The 24061-nt window shown below is 43.6% G+C and overlaps 1 protein-coding gene and 1 non-coding gene across 3 annotated transcripts; both read left to right on the top strand.

Annotated features, from left to right (window-relative positions):
• Positions 1–12878: 12878 nt before the first annotated feature.
• On the top strand, positions 12879–18947 carry SLC25A3 (solute carrier family 25 member 3). Of its 2 annotated transcripts, none has more exons than XM_062203079.1 (8): positions 12879–12976; positions 13203–13363; positions 14660–14784; positions 16191–16370; positions 16910–17091; positions 17736–17908; positions 18380–18490; positions 18584–18947. In XM_062203079.1, the coding sequence occupies exons 2-8, from the start codon at positions 13207–13209 to the stop codon at positions 18742–18744; spliced, it is 1089 nt and encodes a 362-aa protein (XP_062059063.1). In that variant the 5' UTR covers positions 12879–12976; positions 13203–13206; the 3' UTR covers positions 18745–18947. The 2 variants fall into 2 exon arrangements, with proteins under 2 accessions (XP_062059063.1, XP_062059064.1); XM_062203080.1 differs by lacking the exon at positions 14660–14784 and adding an exon at positions 14954–15075 and having other exon boundaries at positions 12880–12976.
• On the top strand, positions 17420–17665 carry LOC133769280 (small nucleolar RNA SNORA53). The gene has a single exon (XR_009867167.1). It is a non-coding gene; the product is annotated as a small nucleolar RNA SNORA53 (small nucleolar RNA).
• Positions 18948–24061: the final 5114 nt, after the last annotated feature.

Below are 24061 nucleotides of genomic sequence, written 5' to 3'. Positions count from 1 at the left end.
AATCTGTAATTTAAAGGTGTCACTAGCTATGGTGTTAATGGATGTTAATCTTTTTTTCCCTCAGAACAGATGTGAAAAGAGTTGTCATAGGGACTTTAGTCTGCCCTGCATAAGGTATTGGATCCCTCTACTACATGCTAATGCCAGGAAGTATTTAAGGATTTTCTTGTGATTCCCCATGAAAGGAGTGATTCTCAAATCTATAAGCACATTGTTGACCACTAACTCTTCAGTTTTTTTTTGTTGTTGTTTTTTGTTTTTTTTTTTAAGATTTACTTATTTATTTGAAAATCAGAGCTACAGAGAGAGAGGGAAAAGAGAGAGAGAATGTTCTATCCACTTGTTCACTCCCCAGATGGCCACAATGGCCAGGGATGGGCCAGGCCAAAGCCAGGAACCAGGAGCTCCCAGGACTCCCACGTGGATGGCAGGGGTCCAAGCATGTGGGCCATCTTCTGCTGCTTTCCCCAAGCCTTTAGCAGGGAGCTGGGTCAGAAATGGAGCAACTGGCCGGCGCCGCGGCTCACTAGGCTAATCCTCTGCCTTGCGGCGCCGGCACACCGGGTTCTAGTCCCGGTCGGGGCACCGATCCTGTCCCGGTTGCCCCTCTTCCAGGCCAGCTCTCTGCTGTGGCCAGGGAGTGCAGTGGAGGATGGCCCAAGTGCTTGGGCCCTGCACCCCATGGGAGACCAGGATAAGCACCTGGCTCCTGCCATCGGATCAGTGCGGCCGCAGCGCGCTACCGCGGCGGCCATTGGAGGGTGAACCAACGGCAAAAGGAAGACCTTTCTCTCTGTCTCTCTCTCACTGTCCACTCTGCCTGTCAAAAAAAAAAAAAAAAAAAAAAAGAAATGGAGCAACTGGGACTCAAACGGGCACCCACATGGGATGTCAGTGTCGCAGGCAGCAGCTTTATCTGCTATGCCATAACGCTGGCTCCCTAACTCTTGAGTATATAAATGCCTGTTGAAAAGTTCCATTTCAAGCCGGCACCGTGGCTCACTAGGCTAGTCCTCTGCCTAGCGGCGCCAGCACACCGGCTTCTAGTCCCGATCGGGGCGCCGGATTCTGTCCCAGTTGCTCCTCTTCCAGTCCAGCTCTCTGCTGTGGCCCGGGAGGGCAGTGGAGGATGGTTCAAGTGCTTGGGCCCTGCACCCCATGGGAGACCAGGAGAAGCACCTGGCTCCTGGCTTCAGATCAGCACGGTGCGCCGGTCGCAGCGCGCCAGCCGCGGCGGACAGTGGAGGGTGAACCAACGGAAAAGGAAGACCTTTCTCTCTCTCTCTCTCTCACTGTCCACTCTGCCTGTCAAAAAAATAAATAAATAAATAAATCGTCTTTAAAAAAAAAAAAAGAAAAAGTTCCATTTGAATGTCCTGTCTCCAACATCTTAAATTTTTTTAAAACAATTTATTTATTGGGGTGGGCGCTGTGGTGCAGTGGGTTAACACCCTGGCCTGAAGCACCGGCATCCCATATGGGCACCGGTTCTAGTCCCGGCTGCTCCTCTTCCTATCCATCTCTCTGCTGTGGCCTGGGAAAGCAGTAGAGGATGGCCCAAACCCTTGGGCTCCTGCACCGGCGTGGGAGACCAAGAAGAAGCTCCTGGCTCCTGTCTTTGGATCGGCGCAGCTCCAGACATTGCAGCCAATTGGGGAGTGAACCATAGGGTGGAAGACCTCTCTTCCTCTCTCTCTGCTTCTACTCTCTCTGTGTAACTCTGACTTTTGAATAAATAAATGCATATTTAAGAAAATTCTAATAACGCCTATCTCTCAAATATGGGTTTGGGTTAGGGCTAGCCAAAAGAGACATTTGTGCAATATTTGGAAGGCAGAAGTGAAGCTTCTTCTTCTGGGGGCGTTGCTGTGGCATAGCGGGTAGAGCAGCCACCTGTGGTGCCAGCATTCCATAAGGTTGCCAGTTTGGGTCCTGGCTGCTCCACTTTCAATCCAGTTCCCTGCTAATGCACCTAGGAAAGCAGCAGGAGATGGCCCAAGTCCTTGGGCCCCTGCACCCACGTGGGAGACCTGGAAGAAGCTTCTGGCTGCTGGCTTTGGCCCAGCCCAGCTCTGGCTGTTGCAGCCAGTTGGGGAGTGAACCACCAGATGGAAGACCTCTCTCTCTCTCTCTCTCTCTCTGTAACTCTGCCTTTCCAATAAATAAATAATCTTTTTTTTTTTTTTAAGTCAGTACAGGAGGACAGTGCATACTGTCACAGTTCACACCCTTTGCTGATCTGCTGGCTCTTTTTGGTGTGGGGCAGCAGCCAGGCCAGGGGCTCATTCAGTCCCTACTCGATATTTTTCCTGCAGTTTCTGAGTCCTGGGCCAGATACACACGCAGCACATGGCTCCTGTAAGCACCTGCATCAGTGAGGTTATAGGTGGTAAAAAACAGATGCGTGGTCCAGTTTATCCTTATGGGATTCAGTATGTCTTTGTGGGTTACAGTTTGTCCCTGTTCATCTTCACTTCACGTCCACCTCTCCTATCTCTTTGTAAACTCTGTTGATTTACACCAATCTCATGTTCAGCCTCAGACAAAGAAGCAATGGCCCCTAACAGAGATTTCTCCACTGCCCACAATTTCCTTAAGGCCCAATTCATAGAACAAATCTCTCGTTCCATATGACTCTTAGTGGTTATGCACGTTGGTTAAACCCTGATACTAACACTGGAACCAACAGCAGAACAGAATGTTAAGAATGGGTTCTCCAGGGCCAGCTGTCTGCAATACTGGCATCCCATGTGGGTGACACATAACTAGGGTAGCTTTCCAGGTGGGCCTGGGACACACCTGGGAGCAGTTGACCTGATTGGCGGGAGTGGGGGAAATGTGCCTGGGGCTCCCACCACCTGCCAGCAGTCAGGTTGTGGGGTCCTTCCTGGGAGGCATGGTGTGCCATGCCCTCTCAACCTCCTGCATGGGCAGGGCAGGCAGACTCCCCACCAGGTACAGGATCACCCACTCATTAGCAGGGAGCTGGATCAGAACTGGAGCAGCCAGGACACGAACATATTGAATGCCAGCATTACAGGTGGTAGCTTTACCTGCTATGCCACAATGCAAGCATATTGCAACATTTCATGTTAAGTTAGGGAATTTTTGTTTTTTTGAGCAGCAATAAAATCCTAAATTTTGGAGTAGAATCACATGGATAGATTCTGATGAAACTAGAATCATAAGCCCCTAAATTCTGCTAAGACTCTCTTAGGAAAAGAAATAATCCTCCAGTTGTTTCTCCTTACCTATAAACTTGGTACAGGCCTCCCCTGAGGCAGCTGCTTTGCAGGGTGTATTTATCTGCCTCAAAATGTAACGTAATGTCAGGGGCCGGCACCGTGGCTCACTTGGCTAATCCTCCGCCTGAGATGCCAGCATCCCATATGGGCACCAGGTTCTAGTCCCGGCTGCTCCTCTTCCAGTCCAGCTCTCTGCTGTGGCAGTGGAGGATGGCCCAAGTGCTTGGGCACCTGCACCTGTGTGGGAGACCAGGAGGAAGCACCTGGCTTTGGATCGGCATAGTTCCGGCTGTAGTGGCCATTTGTGGGGTGAACCAACGGAAGGAAGACCTTTCTCTCTCTTTCTCTCTCGCACTGTCTGTAACTCTACCTCTTAAATAAATAAAAATTAAAAAAAAAAAAACCTGACGTCATTACCTCCTGTTGTTCTAGACCCTCTGCATGCGACTAAGATAAAGAATAGGGGCCTGAACAACAAATATGGGGCTGGAGTCTAAAAATGTTGAATTGGATGTACAGTGGCCACCTTCTAGGATATGCCCAAAGAGCCCCGCCTCCCTTTCCACACTGTTCCTGGATTTGGTCTATGTTATAGTTTGTGTTCCCCAAGCTTCATTTGTTAGAATCTTAATTCCTCAGTGAGCTGGAGGTGAGGCCTGGGGGAAAGGGTCTGGGTCACGGAGATGAAGCCCTCATAAATGGATTAATGTTTTACTGGTGGGAATGGGTTAGCCGTTTCAAGAATTCAGCTCTATTTTCTCTCCTTTGCACATGTCACTTGGCCTTTCTGCTTTCCACCATGAGTTGAAGCAGCACAACGCCCTTACCAGATGTAGTCAGTCAACCTTGGACTTCACAGCTTCTAGAACCATAGGCCAAAATAACGCTCTTGACTTTATAAATTACCCAGTCTTAGGAATTCTGGGCTAATATAGTCTGTGTGTCCAATAAAATATAACAGAAATGAAGATGTGTCATTTCTGAGATTAAGTTATAAAGGACACTGCAGCTTCTGAAATGACTGCTTTTATTTTTGGCTTACTCACTTTGAGAATCCATGTCATGAGCAGCTCTATGGAGAGGACCATGTGTCCTGGAACTTACAGTTCCTGACAACAGCCATGCCAGAGAGCTTAGAAGCGTATTCTTTAGCCCCAGTCAAGTCTTCAGAGATGACCATCCTAGCCAACAGCTTGACTACAACCTCATGAGAGATCCTGAACCAGAACCTCCCAGCAAAGCCACACTCAGATTCCAGACACTTAGCAATTGTGAGATGAAAAATGTTTGTTTTTTTATGCTCCTACATTTGCAGTAATTTGATAGAGAGTGGAATTACAGTAAAAGGAACACATTAGAAGATCGAATAAAATGTATTGTTATATGTATAAAAAGGTGTCTCAATTTATTGTTTTTTCTCAAATGGCTGGGAGCATTTTTAATGGTTTGCTGAAATCTAAATTCAATGGTGGTCGGCTGGTGCCGCAGCTCAATAGGCTAATCCTCTGCCTGTGGTGCCAGCACCCCAGGTTCTAGTCCTGGTCGGGGCGCGGGATTCTGTCCCGGTTGCTCCTCTTCCAGTCCAGCTCTCTGCTGTGGCCCAGGAATGCAGTGGAGGATGGCCAAGTGCTTGGGCCCTGCACCCGCATGGGAGACCAGGAGAAGCACCTGGCTCTTGGTTTCAGATTAGTGCTGTGCGCCGGCCGCACCTGGTCTCCCATGTGGGTGCAGGGCCCAAGCACTTGGGCCATCCTCCACTGCACTCCCAGGCCACAGCAGAGAACTGGACTGGATCTTTAACAAGTGTCAGATTTTTTAAAAAAAATTATTTATTGATTTGAAAGGCAAAATTATAGAGAGAGAGAGAGAGAGAAAGGGAAAGGGAGACATAAACAGGGATCTTCCATTCGCTGGTTCACTCCCCAGATGTCAGCAATTGGCCAGTGCCCTGCGTGAAGTGGAAGCCAGGAGCCAGGTCTTCCATGTGGATGGCAGAGGCCCAAGTGCTTGGGCCATGTTCTGCCGTTTTTCCAAATGTATTAGCAGGAAACTGTATTGGAAGTAGAGCAGCCAGGTCTTGAACCAGCGCTCATATGGGATAGCATCAGCACAGGTGGCAGCTTAGTGGGCTGTGCCACAGCGCCAGACTCAAGTGTCAGACTTTTTTTTCCCCCTTGATAGTATCTAAGTGTTTAGAGAGATAAGAATTCTAGATAAAATTTACTATTTTTTTTTAAGATTTATTTATTTATTTGAAAGAGTTACACAGAGAGGAGAGGAGAGGCAGAAAGAGAAAGAGGTCTTCAATCTGATGGTTCATTCCCTAGTTGGCCAAAACAGCCCAAGCTGCGCTGATCTGAAGCCAGGAGCCAGGAGCTAGGAGCTTCTTCCGGGTCTCCCCTGTGGAGACAGGGGCCAAAGGGCTTGGACCATCTTCCACTGCTTCCGCAGGCCACAGCAGAGAGATGGATAGGAAGAGGAGCAGCCAGGACTAGAACTGGTGCCCATATGGGATGCTGGTGCTTCAGGCCAGGGTGTTAACCTGCTGCGCCATAGCACCGGCCCCCAGATTTACTATTTTAATATGTGCTTATCTATCTCCTAACTATATCCTTCAAAAGAGTCTAGAGTACAATATTTTACCAAGGTCATAGAAAATACATTCACAAGAGGAGCTCCAACATTCTTGAAGAGTTTATATAGTAGCCATTCTCTGTAGGCCAGGAATAATGACAGAAACTACCATCATCAAACAGAAGTTCCCTAAATTAAATGGAGTCCTGGGGTGAAGGGCCTGGTCAAAGACCAGGCAAGTGTGATTAATGTACTGGGTAGCAGAAAAAATAGCCATATGGCCTTACCAGAAGAGATCTTTGGCATTGGCTAATTGACCATGATACCCTTAGAACTAAAACAGATGAGCAGCCAACTAAAGTTAGTTATGTGCGTAAGTGAAAAGATTCCAGAATATGGTGGATGGAAGTCTTAATTGAGCGTTCACAGTTGAGAGTTATGGCAACTTTTGTTTCTTTTCTTTTTTTTTTTTTTTTTTTAGAGTCTGTAGAGTTACAGACAGTGAGAGAGAGAGAGAGAGAAAGGTTTTCCTTCCGTTGGTTCACTCCCCAAATGGCCGCCACGGCCGTTGCTACACAGATCCGAAGCCAGGAGCCACGTGCTTCTTCCTGGTCTCCCATGCTGGTGCAGGGCCCAAGCACCTGGGCCATCCTCCACTGCCCTCCTGGGCCACAGCAGAGAGCTGGACTGGAAGAGGAGCAATCAGGACTAGAACCCAGTGCCCATATGGGATGCCGGTGCCGCAGACGGAGGATTAACCTAGTGAGCCACTGCACTGCCACCCCCCCCTTTTTTTAAATTGAACAATTCCCATACTTGTGTCAGGGCAGAGATCCCAAGGCCCCCGAATGTAAAGAAAGTCAAATTCCTTGTCTTAGCCCATACCTGCTGCTGTAGCAAAACACCTTAGACTGGTAATTGAGAAATAAAAGAAATTTATTTCTCACTATTCTGTTGGCTGGGAACATAAGGGATTGTTCTCTGCTTTCAAGATGGTACTGTTGTCGGCTGTGGGATTCCTGGCTAAGCTTATTCCAGGTTCTTCTCTCCATATATGAAAAAACTCAAGGTGCAGGGTTTGTTTACAGCAAAGAAAAAGTGCACACTCAAAAAAGTAAGTCAGGCCAGCTCAAGAGAGTGGGAAAGACAGGGAGAATAGCACAGTCTATTTCCATGAGCTTTTTGGGAAATATCATATTTATCATTGTGTCAGTTGCATGATGGGAGTGGGAATACCTGCCGTGGAATTTTGTTATAATGACATTATGGTGATCTAAAGGTTACCCTTCAGCCATATGAGGTATTTCCAGCTAGTGCTAGTTCCTAGTTAGCAACATTCTGGAATTTGCAGTTTTGGCTACACTGAAAGGGCAGGGGCTTGGGGCCGGTGCTGTGCGTAGCAAGTTTGAGTCTCAGCTGCTCCACTTTTGATCCAGCTCTCCACTATGGCCTGGGAAGGCAGTAGAGGATGGCCCAAGTCTTTGGGCTCCTGCATCCACGTGGGAGACCTGGAGGAAGTTCCTGACTCCTGGCTTTGGATTGGCACAGCTCCGGCCGTTGCAGCCATCTGGAGAGTGAGCCAGTGGATGGAAGACCTCTCTCTCTCTCTCTCTCTCTCTCTCTGCCTTTGCCTCTCTGTAACTTTGCCTTTCTTTCTTTCTCTCTCTCTCTCTCTTTTTTTTTTTTTTTTTTGACAGGCAGAGTGGACAGTGAGAGAGACAGAAAGGTCTTCCTTTTGCCTTTGGTTCACCCTCCAATAGCCGGCGCATCACGCTGATCCGAAGCCAGGAGCCAGGTGCTTCTCCTGGTCTCCCATGTGGGTGCAGGGCCCAAGGACTTGGGCCATCCTCCACTGTACTCCCCAGCCATAGCAGAGAGCTGGCCTGGAAGAGGGGCAACTGGGACAGAATCCGGCGCCCCGACCGGGACTAGAACCCAGGGTGCTGGCACCACAGGCGGAGGATTAGCCTATTGAGCTGCAGTGCCGGCCTCTCTGCCTTTCAAATACATAAACAAATCTTTTTAAAAAAGATGTCATATTTGAAAGACAGAGTTGTATATATCGAGAGAAGGAGAGACAGAGAGCAATCTTCCACTCAATATTTCAATCCCCAAATGGCCGCAAAAGCCAGGACTGGGCCAGACCAAAATCAGGAGATGGGAGCTTCCTCTGAGTCTCCCATGTGGGTGCAGGGGCCCAAGTACCTGGACCATCATCTACAGCTTTAACAGGCACATTAGCGGGAAGCTGGATCAGAAGTGGAGCAGCTGGAACTCACCCTGTAATTAGTATTTTTTTTTTATGATGTGATGATTCCTACTTCAATCTCATTCAACTGCCTATGTGAACTGTGCAGAAGACAAATGGATCTTGGATAACAATAGTAGCTTATCGTAAACTCCAATTGTAGCTGTTTTCCTAGATGTGATTTTGCTGGGGAAAATCAGTATATTCCCTGGCATCTGGTATGCAGCTACTGAGCAGGCGAATGCTTCTTCTTCCCTATTAGTAAGGGCCTTCAGGAACAGTTTGCTGTCAACTAAGAGTCAGCCATACATTTCCATTGTCTCACCTCAGAGCTTTGCCTACCTCCAGCTTTATGTCATTGTTCCCAAGGACCTTGATCTCTGTGGTGACTCATCTAGATGGCTGGGGCATGTTGATTAATTTCTTTCAAGGGGAAGGACAAGTCGTTGTATCTAGCTCCTCCCACTTCTAAGAAAGTGACACATTCTTATTTGATTTAAATATTAGGCTACTTCAAAAAGTTCATGGAAGAGGGCCGGAGCTGTGGTGTAGCAGGTTAAACCGTGGTATGCAGTGCCGGCATCCCATTTGGTTTGAGTCCCAGCTGCTCTGCTTTGGATCTAACTCACTGTTATTGCATGTGGGAAAGCAGTGGAGGATGGTCCAAGTGCTTGGGCTCCTGCACCCATGCAGGACACTCAGAGGAAGCTCCTGGCTACTGGCTTTGGCCTGGCACAGCCCCAGCCATTGCAGTCATTTGGGGATTGAACCTGCAGATGGAAGATCTCCCTTTCTCTCTGTCTTGCCTTTCTCTTTGTAACTCTTTCAAATAAATAAATTAAAAAAAAAATTCATGGAAAACCAAAAGAAATTTGGTGCAAAAATTTTGATATACACGCATATGAGGGGCCTTCAAAGTTTATGAAAAATGTGTATTGTGAAAAACTATACATGGGGACCAGTGGTGTGGTATAGTAGGTAAAGCTGCCACCTGCAGTGCCAGAATCCCATATGGGTGCTAGTTCAAGTCCCAGCTGCTCCACTTCCAATCCAGCGCTCTGTTATGGCCTGGGAAAGCAGTAGAAGATGGCCCAAGTCCTTGGGCACCTGCACCATTGTGGGGTTCCCAGAGGAAGCTCCTGGCTCCTGGCTTTGGATCAGCGCAGCTCCGGATGTTGTGGCTAATTGGGGAATGAACCAGTGGATGGAAGACCTCTTTCTCTCTCTGCCTCTCCTCCTCTCTCTGTGTATCTCTGACTTTCAAATAAATAAATTAAAAAAAAAAAAAAGAAAGAAAAACTATGCATGGATTTAAAAAATTTTTGACCAAAATAAACTACCATTTAAAAATAAGATTTATTTATTTTATTTGAAAGGTAGAGTTAGAGAGAGAGGGAGAGACAGAGAGAAAGAGAGCTCTTCCATTTGCTGGTTCATTCCCCAAATGGCCTCATTGGCCAGAGCTGGGCCAGACCAAAGCCATGAGTCAGGAGCTTCATCTAGGTCTCCCACATGGGTGCAGGGGCTTAAGCACTTGGGCCATTTCCCAATGGTTTCCCAGCTGCATTAGCAGGGAGCTGGATCAGAAGTGGAACCCATACAGGATGGTGCAGCGGGTGGCTTAACTCACTACACCACAATACTGGCCCCATAAACTTACCTTTTAATTCCATTTTCCATGAACATTTTGGAGTACCCTCATACATTTGTGATATATTAACCAATTTTCTTTCTTTTCTTTACCCTTCTCATTCTCTTACCATTAAACATAACATATTTTAATAGTGTTTACTCTTAAATATCAGTATTCATTTTATAAAGGGGAGTATTATTTGGCTAGAAGAGAACTTCAGCTAGAAAGAACATCCTTCAAAGATGGATAAAAGAATTTTGTATTTTTCTTTGGGGACAGAGTTATTGTGTTTATGGTTGTATAATGGATGTATGCATCATGATAGGAGAAGCTTGATTTTGCTGTTTGGTCTTTATTTGGAGGTAAAATAGGGAGTGCATTAAAGGAGGAGTGCATTTTTGTCATGTTGACAAGTCATGGACTTTGATTTTTTCTATGTCAATTTAGCTAAGATGGAACTATATGCGTAGTCTCCAAAAAGTTCATGGAAAATGCATATGACCAAAAAACAATGCATGGATTTCAATTCTTTTTTGCACCAAAAAATTTTATCTTTTAATTCCATTTCCACATGCTTTTTGAAACATCTTTGTACCTCCTGAGTTCCTTTCCATGGATGACTTTGGGTTATGGTGAACTACAAGAGAAATTTGGGTAAGGTTTGGAAAGCAGAAGTGAAACAGCAGCCTTTACACCATGGGCCTGCAGCTCTTTCAGCTCCCACACGCGCTGCATCTCCTCCTCCATTAGCTTTCCTGAGTCCTGGGCACATGCAGCACCACAATGAACAGTATCAGTGCTCCAGCCAGAAAATTTTCGGCAGTGTGAACCAGCATGATAGGGGAGGTGGGGAGGAGGAGCATTTGCTGCAATCCTGTATCTTTATATAGTATTTGATTTTTTTAAATGGCAAAGTATTTTTAAATCAGAAAAGTGCTGCAAATTTGAATTAAGAGAGAGAGAGTGTGAGAGAGAGAGGGCCAGCGCCGCGGCTCAATAGGCTAATCCTCCACCTTGCAGCGCCGGCACACCGGGTTCTAGTCCCGGTCAGGGCACTGATCCTGTCCCGGTTGCCCCTCTTCCAGGCCAGCTCTCTGCTGTGGCCAGGGAGTGCAGTGGAGGATGGCCCAAGTCCTTGGGCCCTGCATCCCATGGGAGACCAGGAGAAGCACCTGGCTCCTGCCATCGGATCAGCGCGGTGTGCCAGCCGCAGCGCGCCTACCGTGGTGGCCATTGGAGGGTGAACCAACGGCAAAAGGAAGACCTTTCTCTCTGTCTCTCATTGTCCACTCTGCCTGTCAAAAATAAATAAAAAGAGAGAGAGAGAGAAAGTCTTTAGTGAATCTGTCTGTACGATAAGATCAAACTCCTCAGTCTGCTATGTGGGGCCCTGCACAATCTGGTGTTTTAAATACACTTCACATTTATCAACCACTACTACCCTTCATACATCCTAATCCTGAATCTTCTTACTTTTGCTGGGTGGGAAAGGCAGGGAGAGGCTCAGGTTCTTCTTGGCCAATGGGCGATAGTTGCCTTGTAAACCAGCTCTCATCTAACACACACTACCAAATTTCCAGATTCTACCTTTGGTCTCAACCCAGTTCCGACTGCTGCTATCTCCATGGATGTGACAGAGGTCAAGGACCTGTTTAGTGCTAGAACCTGATTCAAAAGCAATCCCCCTTACCAGTAACAGCTCTTTTGAGATTCTCCTGAAAGCATTGTTGGCAAGTACTGTAAACGAAATTTACTCTGTGATTCAAGTCTGTCTATCTCATTCTTATATTGGACTTTTCTTAAATATTGCAACATTATGTCTTTTGTAGACTTTTAGACATTATCTTATGGAATTTCATAAACTCTGCAAGATAGGTTTTATTCCAGTGCAGGACAAGGTACATAATTTGCAGAGCTCAGTACAAAATAAAAACGTGAGGCCCTTTACTCAGACTTTTATTAAGAATGTCGAGGGGCCAGCACGGTGGCACAGTAGGTTAATCCTCCTCCTGTGACGCCAGCATCCCATATGGGTACCAGTTCTAGTCCTAGCTACTCTTCTTCAGATCCAGCTCTGCTATGTCCTGGGAAAGCAGTAGAAGATGGCCCAAGTGCTTGGGCCACTGCACCCTTGTGGGAGACCCAGAAGCTCCTGGCTCCTGGCTTTGGATAGGCCAGCTTTGGTCATTGAGGCCATCTGGGAAGTGAGCAAGTAGATGGAAGACCTTCCTTTCTGTCTCTCCCTCTCACTGTCTGTAACTCTACCTCTCAAATACATTAATAAAATATTTTTTAAAATGTCAAAATGGTAACAGCAGAGGACTAAATCAGGCCTTGTGTAACTGAACAGGAGGACCCAGAGACTGGCCCTGCCCCCATCTTAAATTTAAGAAGCAGGTTCATGAGATTAAGTAAATTTCCAAGGTTATGTTCTCAAGATCTGAGGTTTGATCCCTATTAAACTCTCTCCAATTAACCCCAACTCCTCACTCCATTGAACTGAAGCTAATGAAAAATTTCCAACCACACACACTCCGCTTTCACTTTCACTCTAGCGCACCTCTGTATCCCTAGATGTTAAAGCATTTATTCCATGATTTTTCTTGCTATGTCGATTCTTGTGATGAAGCAGCAAGCTATTCTAACTTAAGAATTCTGGCTACAGATTTCCTTTTAAAATATTCTAAAGTCTAATGGAAGATGCAGACATGCTTGTTTAATGTCAATCAACCAAATTTAAAAAAGAAAGTACTACACTGGCAGAAGCTGTGACAAAATACCACCTTAATGTCCCAACGGCAATATCTAAAAAATATTTTATCAAGCATTCGTGTTTCTTTTTAAAATGATTACTTTACACTGAGATTCACTTACAGGGAAAGAACTGACGGCCTGGCGTCAAGGAGAGACACCTGAAGGTGACAGACAAAAAGATCAGGTCACGAGAACAAGCCAACACCACGCAAGAGAAAAAAAAGAAAAAAAAAAAAAAAAAAAGCCCGGCATGCGCGCGTGCGTAGTACGAACACTTCTGCGCATTTCTGGCCGGAAGGGCTGGGAAGGGCGTAGGCGGGGATAAGGTTGCTAGGAGAACGCGATGACGCTACGGCCCCAGCGCTCTTATCGGCCAATGGGCGACATGTTCCTGTAGTTGCGCGCTGCGTGCGTCACGCTGACGACGCGCGAAGGGCACAGATCTGAGGGCCGGGAGGACGTTCGGCCTCTGTGAGCCGCAGCCTTCCCCAGCGAGCGGTTGGGTGTTCGCCATCTTAGGGAGTGAGTGTGGCCCAGTCTTACCCGCAGTGGGTTCGAGGAGTGGCGCCCGGGGGCCTGTGGGGCTGCTGCTTTGGCTGCAAGCCTGGACGGGCCAAGCCTCCTTGGGGAAGGCGCCGTGACCTCCTCAAGGGCGCGGAGGCAGGAAGAAGGCCGCAGGGGAAGTCCTAGGGCGCCGGTGACATTGGCCTCTCGCCTTCCCTCTAACCTCCGCTCCCTTTTTCCCTAGGAAGATGTTCTCGTCCGTGGCGCACCTGGCGCGGGCGAACCCCTTCAACGCGCCCCACCTGCAGCTGGTGCACGATGGGCTCGCGGGCCCCCGCAGCAGCCCCGCCGGGCCCCCGGGCCAGCCCCAGCGCTCCCGCAAGCTGGCGGCCGCGGCTGTGGAAGGTAAGACCAGACCCTGCCCCGCTGCGGTCGTTGTTAATGCACAGCCGGTCCTCTCTGCCCTGGAGGCCTGGACCCGGCCCGCTGCGGACGGCGCCCAGTGGCTTGCCCTGGGAGTCACCCCTTGGTGCTCTCGGCTGGTATCGACTCGTTGGCCCTTTCTCAAGGGCGTGGAAGGGACTGGGCCTAACGTCCCTCCGTGACCTCCATGTCCCCAGGAGAGTAGAGGCAGAGAGGCCCGTGAGTAGCTCCTTATCTTATCCGCTTGAGGCCGCTTGGTCAGCAGACTGTAGATGTTAAATGTCACCTTCCTAGTCCCTGGCCACCCACAGTTCTAGCTGTATTACCTGTTACTTGATTGGTCTTAAATTCCTTCTTAGATGCCTTTCCCTTCCTCAAGCGTTTCCAGTGTCTTACCTTAGTTGACGCAAGGTCCGTCATTCTTTCCACTTAATTGTATGCGATAACTGGGTCTCCTGTTTTAATTCTTCTCATAGAGGAAGCGGGTGACCTGCAGCCCCACTTAAGCAATAGAAAGGATTTTCGCGGTGGGTGTTCCTTTGTCTTATGGTGGGATTCAGGTGGCTGGACTAAACCTAATTGTGTATCTTTTCAATCTTAGTGAAATGTACCTACAGAGAAACCTGAAAACCGAATTGTAGGAGTCGGGAGAATGTTACCTACATTGTGCCTGTAAAATCTGAAAGCCCTTTTTTTTTCTTCTCAATTATTAATGTGCTTCTGTTGTGTTTATGGTGTGGATAAAAAGTCCCTATGCTGTCATTTTGTGTTTTAACTTTAAAAAGTTAAAGCTAATGTCTCTGTATTAAATATACTTGGTTGTAGGAATTTAGCTTGTTTTATGTTGAAGGAGTTTCTAAGTGGAAATAGAATTGGGTAGTGGCTGCGGTTGTTTGCAAGATTTAAACTTGTTGAATGCTCTGAGTTTGTTAATTATTTTGAAGTGTGCTCTTGGCAGCTGTTAATATGAAGCTTCATTTTTTAATTGTAAAAGGTTGAAGAAAAAGCTTTTTAAAGTTAACAGCAAAATAAGGTAGCTAGTATCTAAAAAATATAGGATTCTTGTGATTTTTTTTTTAAGTGATCTGATTTTGATAGTGAATTTGTTATTCACAGGATGGAAAATTATCTTTCCACTTAATCGTAAAAGGTTTCCAAAGCTCTGCAGCTGTGACAGTTCTGTATCACAGGGAAGCATCATTTTCTTTCTTTCCCATGGCCCGAGTCATCTCTGAAGAAGTACTTACTTGATTTTTTTTTTTTTCCCCAATCAAACAGAGCAGTATAGCTGTGACTATGGATCTGGCAGATTCTTTATCCTTTGTGGACTTGGAGGAATTATTAGCTGTGGCACAACACATACAGCATTGGTTCCTCTAGATCTGGTTAAATGCAGAATGCAGGTTTGTTTTGCATGCTGGACTAAAGCATATTGTGGAAGCATGGCCTTTAAGTTGTAAGATGTAGTCTACTAACAAGCTGTGTGAAAACCTAACTGTCCAGAAGGTAAGTTGATGACCCGATAACTTGAGTTTTAAATTAAAATGCATGGTGTGTCTTGTCTTATTACAGAGTACAGTTGTGAATATGGCTCCATGAAGTTTTATGCACTGTGTGGCTTTGGTGGGGTCTTAAGTTGTGGGCTGACACACACTGCTGTCGTTCCCCTGGATTTAGTGAAATGCCGTATGCAGGTTTGTATTGAGATGACAGTGTTGAAAGTTCTTTCATGTGATTGGATTCTAAATCTTAATCACAAATGAGACTTTGAAGACATAATTTTTAGCAAGTTCAGTAGGAAACCAGACCCTAATTTCTATAACTTGATGGTCTTTATTAGTGATTTAAATTCAAGAAATGCCTCTTTTGTAAAAAGTGTGGGCAGATTTTTCACTCTCAAGACTTCGGCTATAAGTGGCTCTTTACTGTTGCTGTTCAGAACTAGCCAGAGTTTCTGTTTAAGACACTAGTTTTTTATGCTCCAAATAGTCATAAGCAGTTACATATCAGAGTGGGTAATCAATTTTTATGTTTTTCATTTGAAGTAACTTCGTGTCCCTGTCTGTTGAAAAGACCAGGCAAAGAGCACAGTCTTAAAAATGCTCATAACATTTACTTACTAGGAAAATTTGATGTGGATAGCCTAGTGTATTTATGTTTACATAAATGTTTTCTTATAGACTTTACTTAGAATTATTGAAACGAAAATAATCAAACATCAAAAATTTATTTGTTCCAAACAGGATTAGAAGTCTACTTACCTAAAAGATAAAGGAAGGTGAAATATTAGGAGGGAGAGAGAGGAAGGTGATGTATACCAGCCCTTTTAGTACTGGCAGAAATAGTGAGATAAGCTTTTTTGTTTTCTATTAGTTAATAGAATGGATATGCAGTATATCTTCACTGAAACCTTTTATGCTTGTTTCTTGAAGTGAATTTAATTTCTTAAGATTCTCATTGTGTTGATGGACCTTATAAATTTGTATTTAGTTTGATTGTCTAATGTTCACAAAACTTATAATTCTAACGGATTACCATATACTGGGGATACAGACATAACTTTTTATAGACTTTAAAATATAGGAGTTGGTGAGAAATCTCTTTAGTTTTGTTATATATTTTTGAGGGAATTTTACCCTCTTTATCCCTCCAAGACCTAGTTTGATTCAGAGCTAGACTTTAATAAATACTTATTATTATATAATATAAATACTTATATTTTTAAAGCTATTAAGAGAAAAAACTGGTAGTAATATAATTGTGTATGAAAAGTACAGCTAATTTATTTGTTTTCTTGTTTTAAATAAAGGTGGACCCTCAGAAGTACAAGGGCATATTTAATGGATTCTCAGTTACACTTAAAGAGGACGGTGTTCGTGGTTTGGCTAAAGGATGGGCTCCGACTTTCATTGGCTACTCTCTGCAAGGGCTCTGCAAGTTTGGCTTTTATGAAGTCTTCAAAGTCCTGTACAGCAACATGCTTGGAGAGGTATGTGATTTAACTTTGAAATTGAAAGTCCTGGGTGTTTTTAAAAGTTAAATATCAAAAAGGATCTTAGTCACTTTTGTGTGACTCACCATGTTTTACAACTGGAGAAATGGTCCCAGGAAGAATGGGCAGCATGCCTGAAATCATAAGACTGCTGTCAGAGATAGGATGAGAAACAATATTGCACTAAATTTCAGTGCCTTTTGTATTACTTTGTCACTTGCCTAAATAAGTTGAGTTTTGAGTTTGATTTTTTTTTTTCCTTACAAGAAGGTCTCAGGTATTCATTTGTTTAGATCCAGGGCTAATTACACGTGTACTTGGCACCTAGATAGATGTTCAAAAAAAATTCACATTGTTGTATAGCTAAGTTAATGAAACTGAAAACAACATATTCAGTGTAATGTGTGTTATCCATGGACTGTGTGGTAAGAAATACTGTTAAAATGGCTGACAACCTACTGGTTTCCTAGAACAGTTAATTAAAGTTAAATTAAACATGCAACAATTCATATGTCCCCTTATGTTTTGTATTTTAGGAGAATGCCTATCTGTGGCGCACATCACTATATTTGGCTGCCTCTGCTAGTGCTGAATTCTTTGCTGACATTGCCCTGGCTCCAATGGAAGCTACTAAGGTTCGAATTCAAACCCAGCCAGGCTATGCCAACACATTGAGGGATGCAGCTCCCAAAATGTATAAAGAAGAAGGTCTAAAAGCGTAAGTAAGCACTTCACTAAATTTATAGTTTTAAAAATACTTTTTGGGGGTAACTTTTTTTTTTTTTTTTTTTAGCAGTAAGTTCACCAGAGTGTTTTGTGAGTCTTTTTAAAGTTATGTTATTTAACTTCTAGTTACCTGTATGTGGACCATAAACTCTAGGGGTAAGATAAGTTAATACAAGGTTCATGTCCTGAATTAACTTTTTCCCCTCAAGTAAGAACCATTTGTTAGTCTGCAAATGATTTTGATATTTGACCTAAACATTTACTTTTTTAATTTGGGGGGAGGACTTGTTAGAATATTTGCAATCTAGCTGTAAGGCCACAACATGCTTCCTTAGATCCACCTTTGTGGATGAATCTTAAACTGAGTTCTACTTGTAAACTTCTTGTTTCTTGTAGTTCCAGTTAAAGAAACATCCAGCAACTTTTTTGGTTGTATAGTCAAAGGTGCTTGAGTCATTGGCATGTGAGATAAATATACCTGCATGTTAGTCTAATGTTCTGATAGAAATGACATGCAGTAATGCTGTCAGTTTTCACTATCAGGACTAGACTGGTATGCGGACACTTCTATTAATGATGAAACTCGGTGCTATATGAATATTTGCAACCATGTAACTAAGTTTCATTATTACCTAGATTCTACAAGGGCGTTGCTCCTCTCTGGATGAGACAGATACCATACACCATGATGAAGTTTGCCTGCTTTGAACGTACTGTTGAAGCATTGTACAAGTTTGTGGTTCCTAAGCCCCGAAGTGAATGTTCAAAGCCAGAACAGCTGCTTGTAACGTTTGTGGCAGGTTACATAGGTATGAATTCTTTAGAATACACTTGTCTGTAGAATTATGGGCAGATAATTTCCATGTTGACCTCTTTGAAGAAAAAATATTCCAAAGGTTATAAAGTCAGTTGATTTCCTGTAACATTTTATGTACCTTCTGGATTAATAAGTACTTTCTAATTATTTCCTGTAAGGATTGCTTTCAGGTTTGCCTGATAATTTTGTGATAATGTCACTATTAGGCTTGGGAATGTATTTGTTTTACTGTAGCATTTTTTCTTTTGTTTAGCTTATTAAGAATACATTTTTAATGCAGGAAAAAATGTTGATTAAAATTTCATATAAAAACTTCAAGGTTGTTTTTACATAGCATGGACTGCTTTATAACCTTGCCAATCTTTAAATGATTCTGTAACTAAAGGAAAGAAGTCATGAAAAAAAGACAGCTGTCTGTAGTGTGAAATTTTTTAACCCTGTATTGAATCATTTTTCCCCCCAGCTGGAGTCTTCTGTGCAATTGTTTCTCACCCTGCTGATTCTGTGGTATCTGTGTTAAATAAAGAGAAAGGTAGCAGTGCGTCTCAGGTTCTCCAGAGACTTGGATTTAAAGGTAGGACTATTATTATTATTTTTTAACTTCCTGTGAAGAACATTGGTTTTGGGTATATGGCATGCCTACATTCATATTTCCTGTTTGATCCAGGTGTATGGAAGGGACTCTTTGCCCGTATCATCATGATTGGTACTCTGACTGCACTACAGTGGTTCATCTATGACTCGGTGAAGGTCTACTTCAGACTCCCTCGCCCCCCTCCACCTGAGATGCCAGAGTCTCTGAAGAAGAAGCTTGGGTTGACTCAGTAGATAGAATGAAGCAAATGTGGACTGAATCTGCTTGTTGATCAGTGTTGAAAAAAGTGCAAAAGGAACTTTTATATATTTGACAGTGTAGGATATTGTCTATTCCTGATAAAATTACTGTAGTACCCTTGCTTAAAGGCAAGAGTTTCAAACTTACTGTTGAAATAAACCTATCTGTTCATGATTTGTCTGTGACTTGATAGTTATTTTAAAAACTAGTTTTTAGGGGCTGGTGCCGTGGCACAAGAGTTGGTTAAGCCATCATCTTCAGTACCAACGTCCCATATGGGTGCCAGTTCATGTCCCAGCTGCTCCACTTCTGATCCACTCCCTGCTAATGCTCCTGGGAAGGCAGCAGCAGATGACCCAAGTCCTTGGGCCCCTACACCCACGTGGGATACCCAGAAGAAGCTCTTGGCTTTGACCTGTCCCAGCCCCAGCTGTTGTAACTTTGGGAGTGAACCAGCAGATGGATGACCTAGTTTTTATTAAAAGATTAGTTTTTATTAAAAGTTTTAATCCTAAAACAGTTTGAAAGAACCCAAGTCTAAGAATTCAAGGTACAAATTCAAGCTAACCATTAGTGGTTGAATATTTCAATCCCTACTCATAAATTATCATGTCTCAAGTTTTGTCTCTGTACATTTAGGAATCATGTCCTAAATTGAAATAGGTGAATGACTTGGGGAAAGTAACATACTTGAATGTCTCCAATTTGGTGACAGGTATAAGTTCAAACATTTTTAAAGGTGTTTTAAAAATAATGCAATGCAGTTTTCCCTTCAGGCCCTTGGGTGTAGTATTTAGAAAGGGCTGATAATCTGGATGTAAAATAGTCAAGAGCACTCTAATGCAAGGAACAAATTTGTACCCAAAGTCATATAACTTCCACCATACTCTAGGCTACAACAGGGACAAATCCCAGATAACATAGACCTCATCCTTTAAAAATGTATTTGAAAGGCAGAATGAGAGGTCTTCTCTCCACCACTGCTTTACTCCCCAAATGACTGCAGTAGCCAGGGCTGGGCCAGGCTGGATCCAGGAACTCAAGTACTTGCCATCATCTGCTGCCTCCCAGGCTCAAAGAGGAAGTGGAGAGGCTGGGACTAAGCTGGCACTGTGATAAGGATGCTGGCCTTGCATGCAGTAGTTTAACCTGTGCCACAATCTGACTTCAGATTTTTTTAATTCACTAAAACAATTGCAGTAAGATTTCAATACTGAGCTTTTTACCCCCACATTTAGTAATATCAAATGTCAATTCCCACAAAGTGGAATCTAGAGGCATAAGTATATGAGGGTGGTGGTTTGAATTATATTGTAATTCAAGGATGAGGTAGCATTGTATTTTTCCAGAGGAATGAATTATGAATCAAATTGTCTTTCAGAGCAATTAAAGAACTCTGATTTTGTTATTTGTGGCTGGTGATGGGTACAACAAAATTGAACAGAAAAGTAACTGTGGGGCTGGCTTTTTGGCAAAGCAGATAAAGCTGCTGTCCTTCCATGGTGCTGGCCCCTGCACCCACATGGGAAACTTGGAAGAAGCTCCTGGCCTGTTTCTGTAACTCTGCTTTTCAAATTTATATATATATATATATATATATATATATATATATATATATATATACATACATACATATATATAAAAGATTTATTTACTTGAAAGTTACGGAGAGGGAGAGACAGATCTTCCATCCGCTGGTTCGCTCCCCAAATGGCCACAATAGCTGGGACTGGGGCAATCTGGAGCCAGGAACAACTTCTGGATCTCCCACATGGGTCCAGGGGTCCAGGCACTTGAGCCATATTCCACTGCTTTCCCAGGTGCATTAGGGAGCTGGATTGAAAGTGGGCAGCTGAGACTTGAACTGGCACCCACATGGGATGCTGGTACTGCAGGCGGCTTTACCCACTATGCACAGTGCTGGCCCTTCAAATATTAAAACAAAACAAAACAAAACAAAAACTATCTCCAGTGTGTGAAAGCTTCTGACACTTTTAAAGTCACTTTATGAGTTTTGGAGAGAAGTGTCCATAATGAAATTTGGTGGGAGTTATACAAGGCTTCTTTAGCAAAAAAATTATAATGTTTACACAGGTTTTTAATGGCTGATGTAAAAAGTTTATAACACAAAATCTGATACACCACGTGATTAAGAAATTTTGATTTTAAACTTAGAGGGGGTGGTAGTTGGCCATTGAATGCTGTGCTTTCCCTGAAATATCAAAGAATAATATGGTGCATTAATAGGTCCACTATACTTGTTAGCTCCTTATCTTGGGTATTATCTATTGAATCATTTACAAGCCAGCTCTGACTCCACATTCTCAGAAATATTCACAGAAGGTCTTAAGACGTTAATCTGGTTATTAGGCAGGCATGACCTGACAAGTTTCGTAGAAAGCGGCCATGCCAACATTTGGTGTGTGTTTACAGATGGAAGTGCTGTGCATGCAGCAGTCACTTAAAAGTATTGCTATCCTGAATGAAAGAACTTAGGGGATGTGTTTCTCAACACAAGATAATGATTCCTACCTAGTTCTGTGAATAAGGATATATATATATATATGTATATATATATATATATACACACACACACATATATATACACAAATATGTCAGCTGGCCTCATGGAATGCAGTGTGCTGCAGGATTTGAAGGAGGATAATTCATGAGAGATGATACTATTCCGAGTCCACAATCTTGACACCAGATGGCTCTATCAGCCAACATTAAAACTTAAATCTCCAGTCATTAATACCTGAATATGTTGGACTCAACTTTTCTTTACGGTTTACTGGTTTTATTGACTACATGGACTTGAGATGATACAATAAGCAAGGACATTACAGAGGAAACTGAAGATGGCTTACTCATTCAAGATCATATCTACTGGGGCCAGAACTGTGTAGTAGTGGGTTAATCCACCATCTGCAATGCTGGCATCCAACTGGGTGCCAGTTGGATGCCTGGCTGCTCCACTTCCCATCCAGTTTCCTGCTAGTGTGCCCAGGAAAACAGCAGAAGATGGCCCAAATTGGGCCCCTGCACACATATGGAACACCCAAATGAAGCTCCTGGCTTCAGCCTGGCCCAGCCCTGGCTATTGCTGCCATACAGGAGTGAACCAGCAAATGGAAGATTCTAATTCTGCCTTTCAAATATTTTTTTTTAAAGTCATTTATAGCATTACTGAAGTTAGTAATTTTTGTGTTTTCTACTGTTAGGAAATAGATCCAAAGTTTTCTATTACCCTATATTTGCCACAAAAGCTACCTGATTTGAAGCCAAAATCATAAAATAAAAATCATTAGCCTAGAGATATTCTAGATTTGGGAGTTCTATCAAGAAAGTCTTGCTCAGTATGGCTATCAGATAACAGTGACAGATTTGTGAACTGTTATTCCCATAATGATGAGTAGAACTAGCACTCAATCAGATGAGTGTTCTACTTGGCACTGATAGAAACAAATATTTGAATTTTCAGATAGCTGAATTATGCTTTTATTATTATTATTAAGGAAAAGGGTTTACTGGAGAAAACTCAGCAGGCTGGAGGGAAGAGGCCAGGAAGGAAAAAGAGGAGTGACGAGAGGGGAGCAAGAGACAAGGAGAAGAGAGCCCTGTGTTCAGGAACAGGTCCTTTTAAAACTTTGCCGGAGGGCAGGCAGGGAAGCAGGAGCAGCGAATCCCATTAGGATGGGGGTGGAGCTTGGAATTATGCTTTTTAAGGGATGAAATATTTTAAAAATTTTATTTGAAAGGCAGAGTGATAGGGAGACAGATCTTCCACCTGCTGGTTCACTTTTCAAATGCCTGCAACAGCTGAGGCTGGCCCAGGCCAAAGCCAGGAGCCAGGATTGTCATCTGGGACCCCCATGTGGGTAGCAGGAACCCAAGTACTCTGGCGATCATCTGCTGCCTCCCAACTTGTTCATTAGCAGGAAGCTGGATAGGAAGCCTAGAAGCCAGAACTCAAAAACCTGCATTCTGAATAGGGGATACTGTGCTTGTCTTTGAAAAATTTTTAAAAATATTTCAGAATAGTTTTCCAGAACAAAAATTGTGAAGTAGTAATACCAAGAGTTCCTAAATACCCACACCCCATTTTCCCTATTAAGATTTCATATTAATATCCTTGTCACAATTAATGAACCACATCCAGCTTCCCCTGCCTTGATAATTTTAAGCAAAAATGTATTATTAAAATAATTACATGGAGGGGCAGGCACTGTGGCGCAGTGGGTTAACGCCCTGGCCTGAAGCACTGGCATCCCATATAGACGTTGGTTTGAGACCCGGCTGCTCCACTTCCTGACCAGCTCTCTGCTATGGCCTGGGAAAGCAGTAGAAGATGGCTCCAGTCCTTGGGCCCCTGCACCCATGTGGGAGACCAGGAAGAAGCTCCTGGCTCCTGGATTCAGATCGGCATAGCTCTGGCCGTTTAGGCCATCTGGGGAGTGAACCATCAGATGGAAGACCTCTCTCTCTCTCTCTCTCTCTCTCTCTCTCTCTCTCTCTCTTTGCCTCTCCTCTGTGTAACTCTTTCAAATAAATAAATAAATCTTAAAAAAAAAAATTACATGGAGTTGACTGTTTCATTTGAGTACTATTACAAATACAAAATACATCAGAATGCATTACAGTGATGTTGTCTATGTGGTGTACATGAGGGAATCTCAAGTTTGTGAAGAAATGGAATTAACATGTTTATTTTGGTATTAAATATTTTGAAATTTATGTATAAGAGGAGTCTGCATAAAGTTTATGGATTTCAAAAAGTTTTGGGCCAAAAAAAATCTTTTAATTCCATTTTCCCCACAAACTTTTTGAAGTACCCTTGTAAAGCTGCTTACCCTAGAAGAATAGTCCTATCTATGTAACTTCTTGTTACCTAGAGCCTATGCTGTGACATGCAGGCAGCAGTCTTTGCAAGGAGGAGTGTGGGAAAAATACTTAATAATTGGTTATAGCTGATCCTTTTACCATTTTTGGCATATTTTCACATATACAGAGTGTTAATTCAAATGAAGAAGTCAGCTGGATTCTGGTTCATGGGTGCTACTTTCACATTTTCTGGTAATTATCAAGTGATTTTTTTTTTTTTTTTTTACATAGTTACCTTTGTGTGTTTGGCTTGATTGGTTAGGGTGATTATGCTTTTTCCTGTTAAGTATTTATGTTTTCCACATTTTCTGGTTAGTAGTTTCCTAGTTAAAATAAAGGTATTAGAATAATATCTGGGGGGCTGGTGCCTGCAGTTCCGGCATGCCATATGGGCTCTGGGTCAAGTCCTGGCTGCTTCACTTCCCA

This window comes from Lepus europaeus, chromosome 10 (assembly GCF_033115175.1).
Source record: "Lepus europaeus isolate LE1 chromosome 10, mLepTim1.pri, whole genome shotgun sequence".
Lineage (NCBI taxonomy): Eukaryota > Metazoa > Chordata > Mammalia > Lagomorpha > Leporidae > Lepus > Lepus europaeus.
Note: the sequence above shows the minus strand (reverse complement) of the source record. Positions and strands in the feature narration are given on the sequence as shown.

What these genes read in the sequence shown, in the direction of transcription:
- SLC25A3 (XM_062203079.1), top strand. Translation starts at nt 13,207, where the DNA reads ATGTTCTCGTCCGTGGCGCACCTGGCGCGGGCGAACCCCTTCAACGCG. An exon ending in TGGTTAAATGCAGAATGCAG is followed by an intron (nt 14,785 to 16,190) that starts GTTTGTTTTGCA and finishes TTTTAAATAAAG; the next exon opens with GTGGACCCTCAGAAGTACAA. An exon ending in CCAGAGACTTGGATTTAAAG is followed by an intron (nt 18,491 to 18,583) that starts GTAGGACTATTA and finishes TGTTTGATCCAG; the next exon opens with GTGTATGGAAGGGACTCTTT.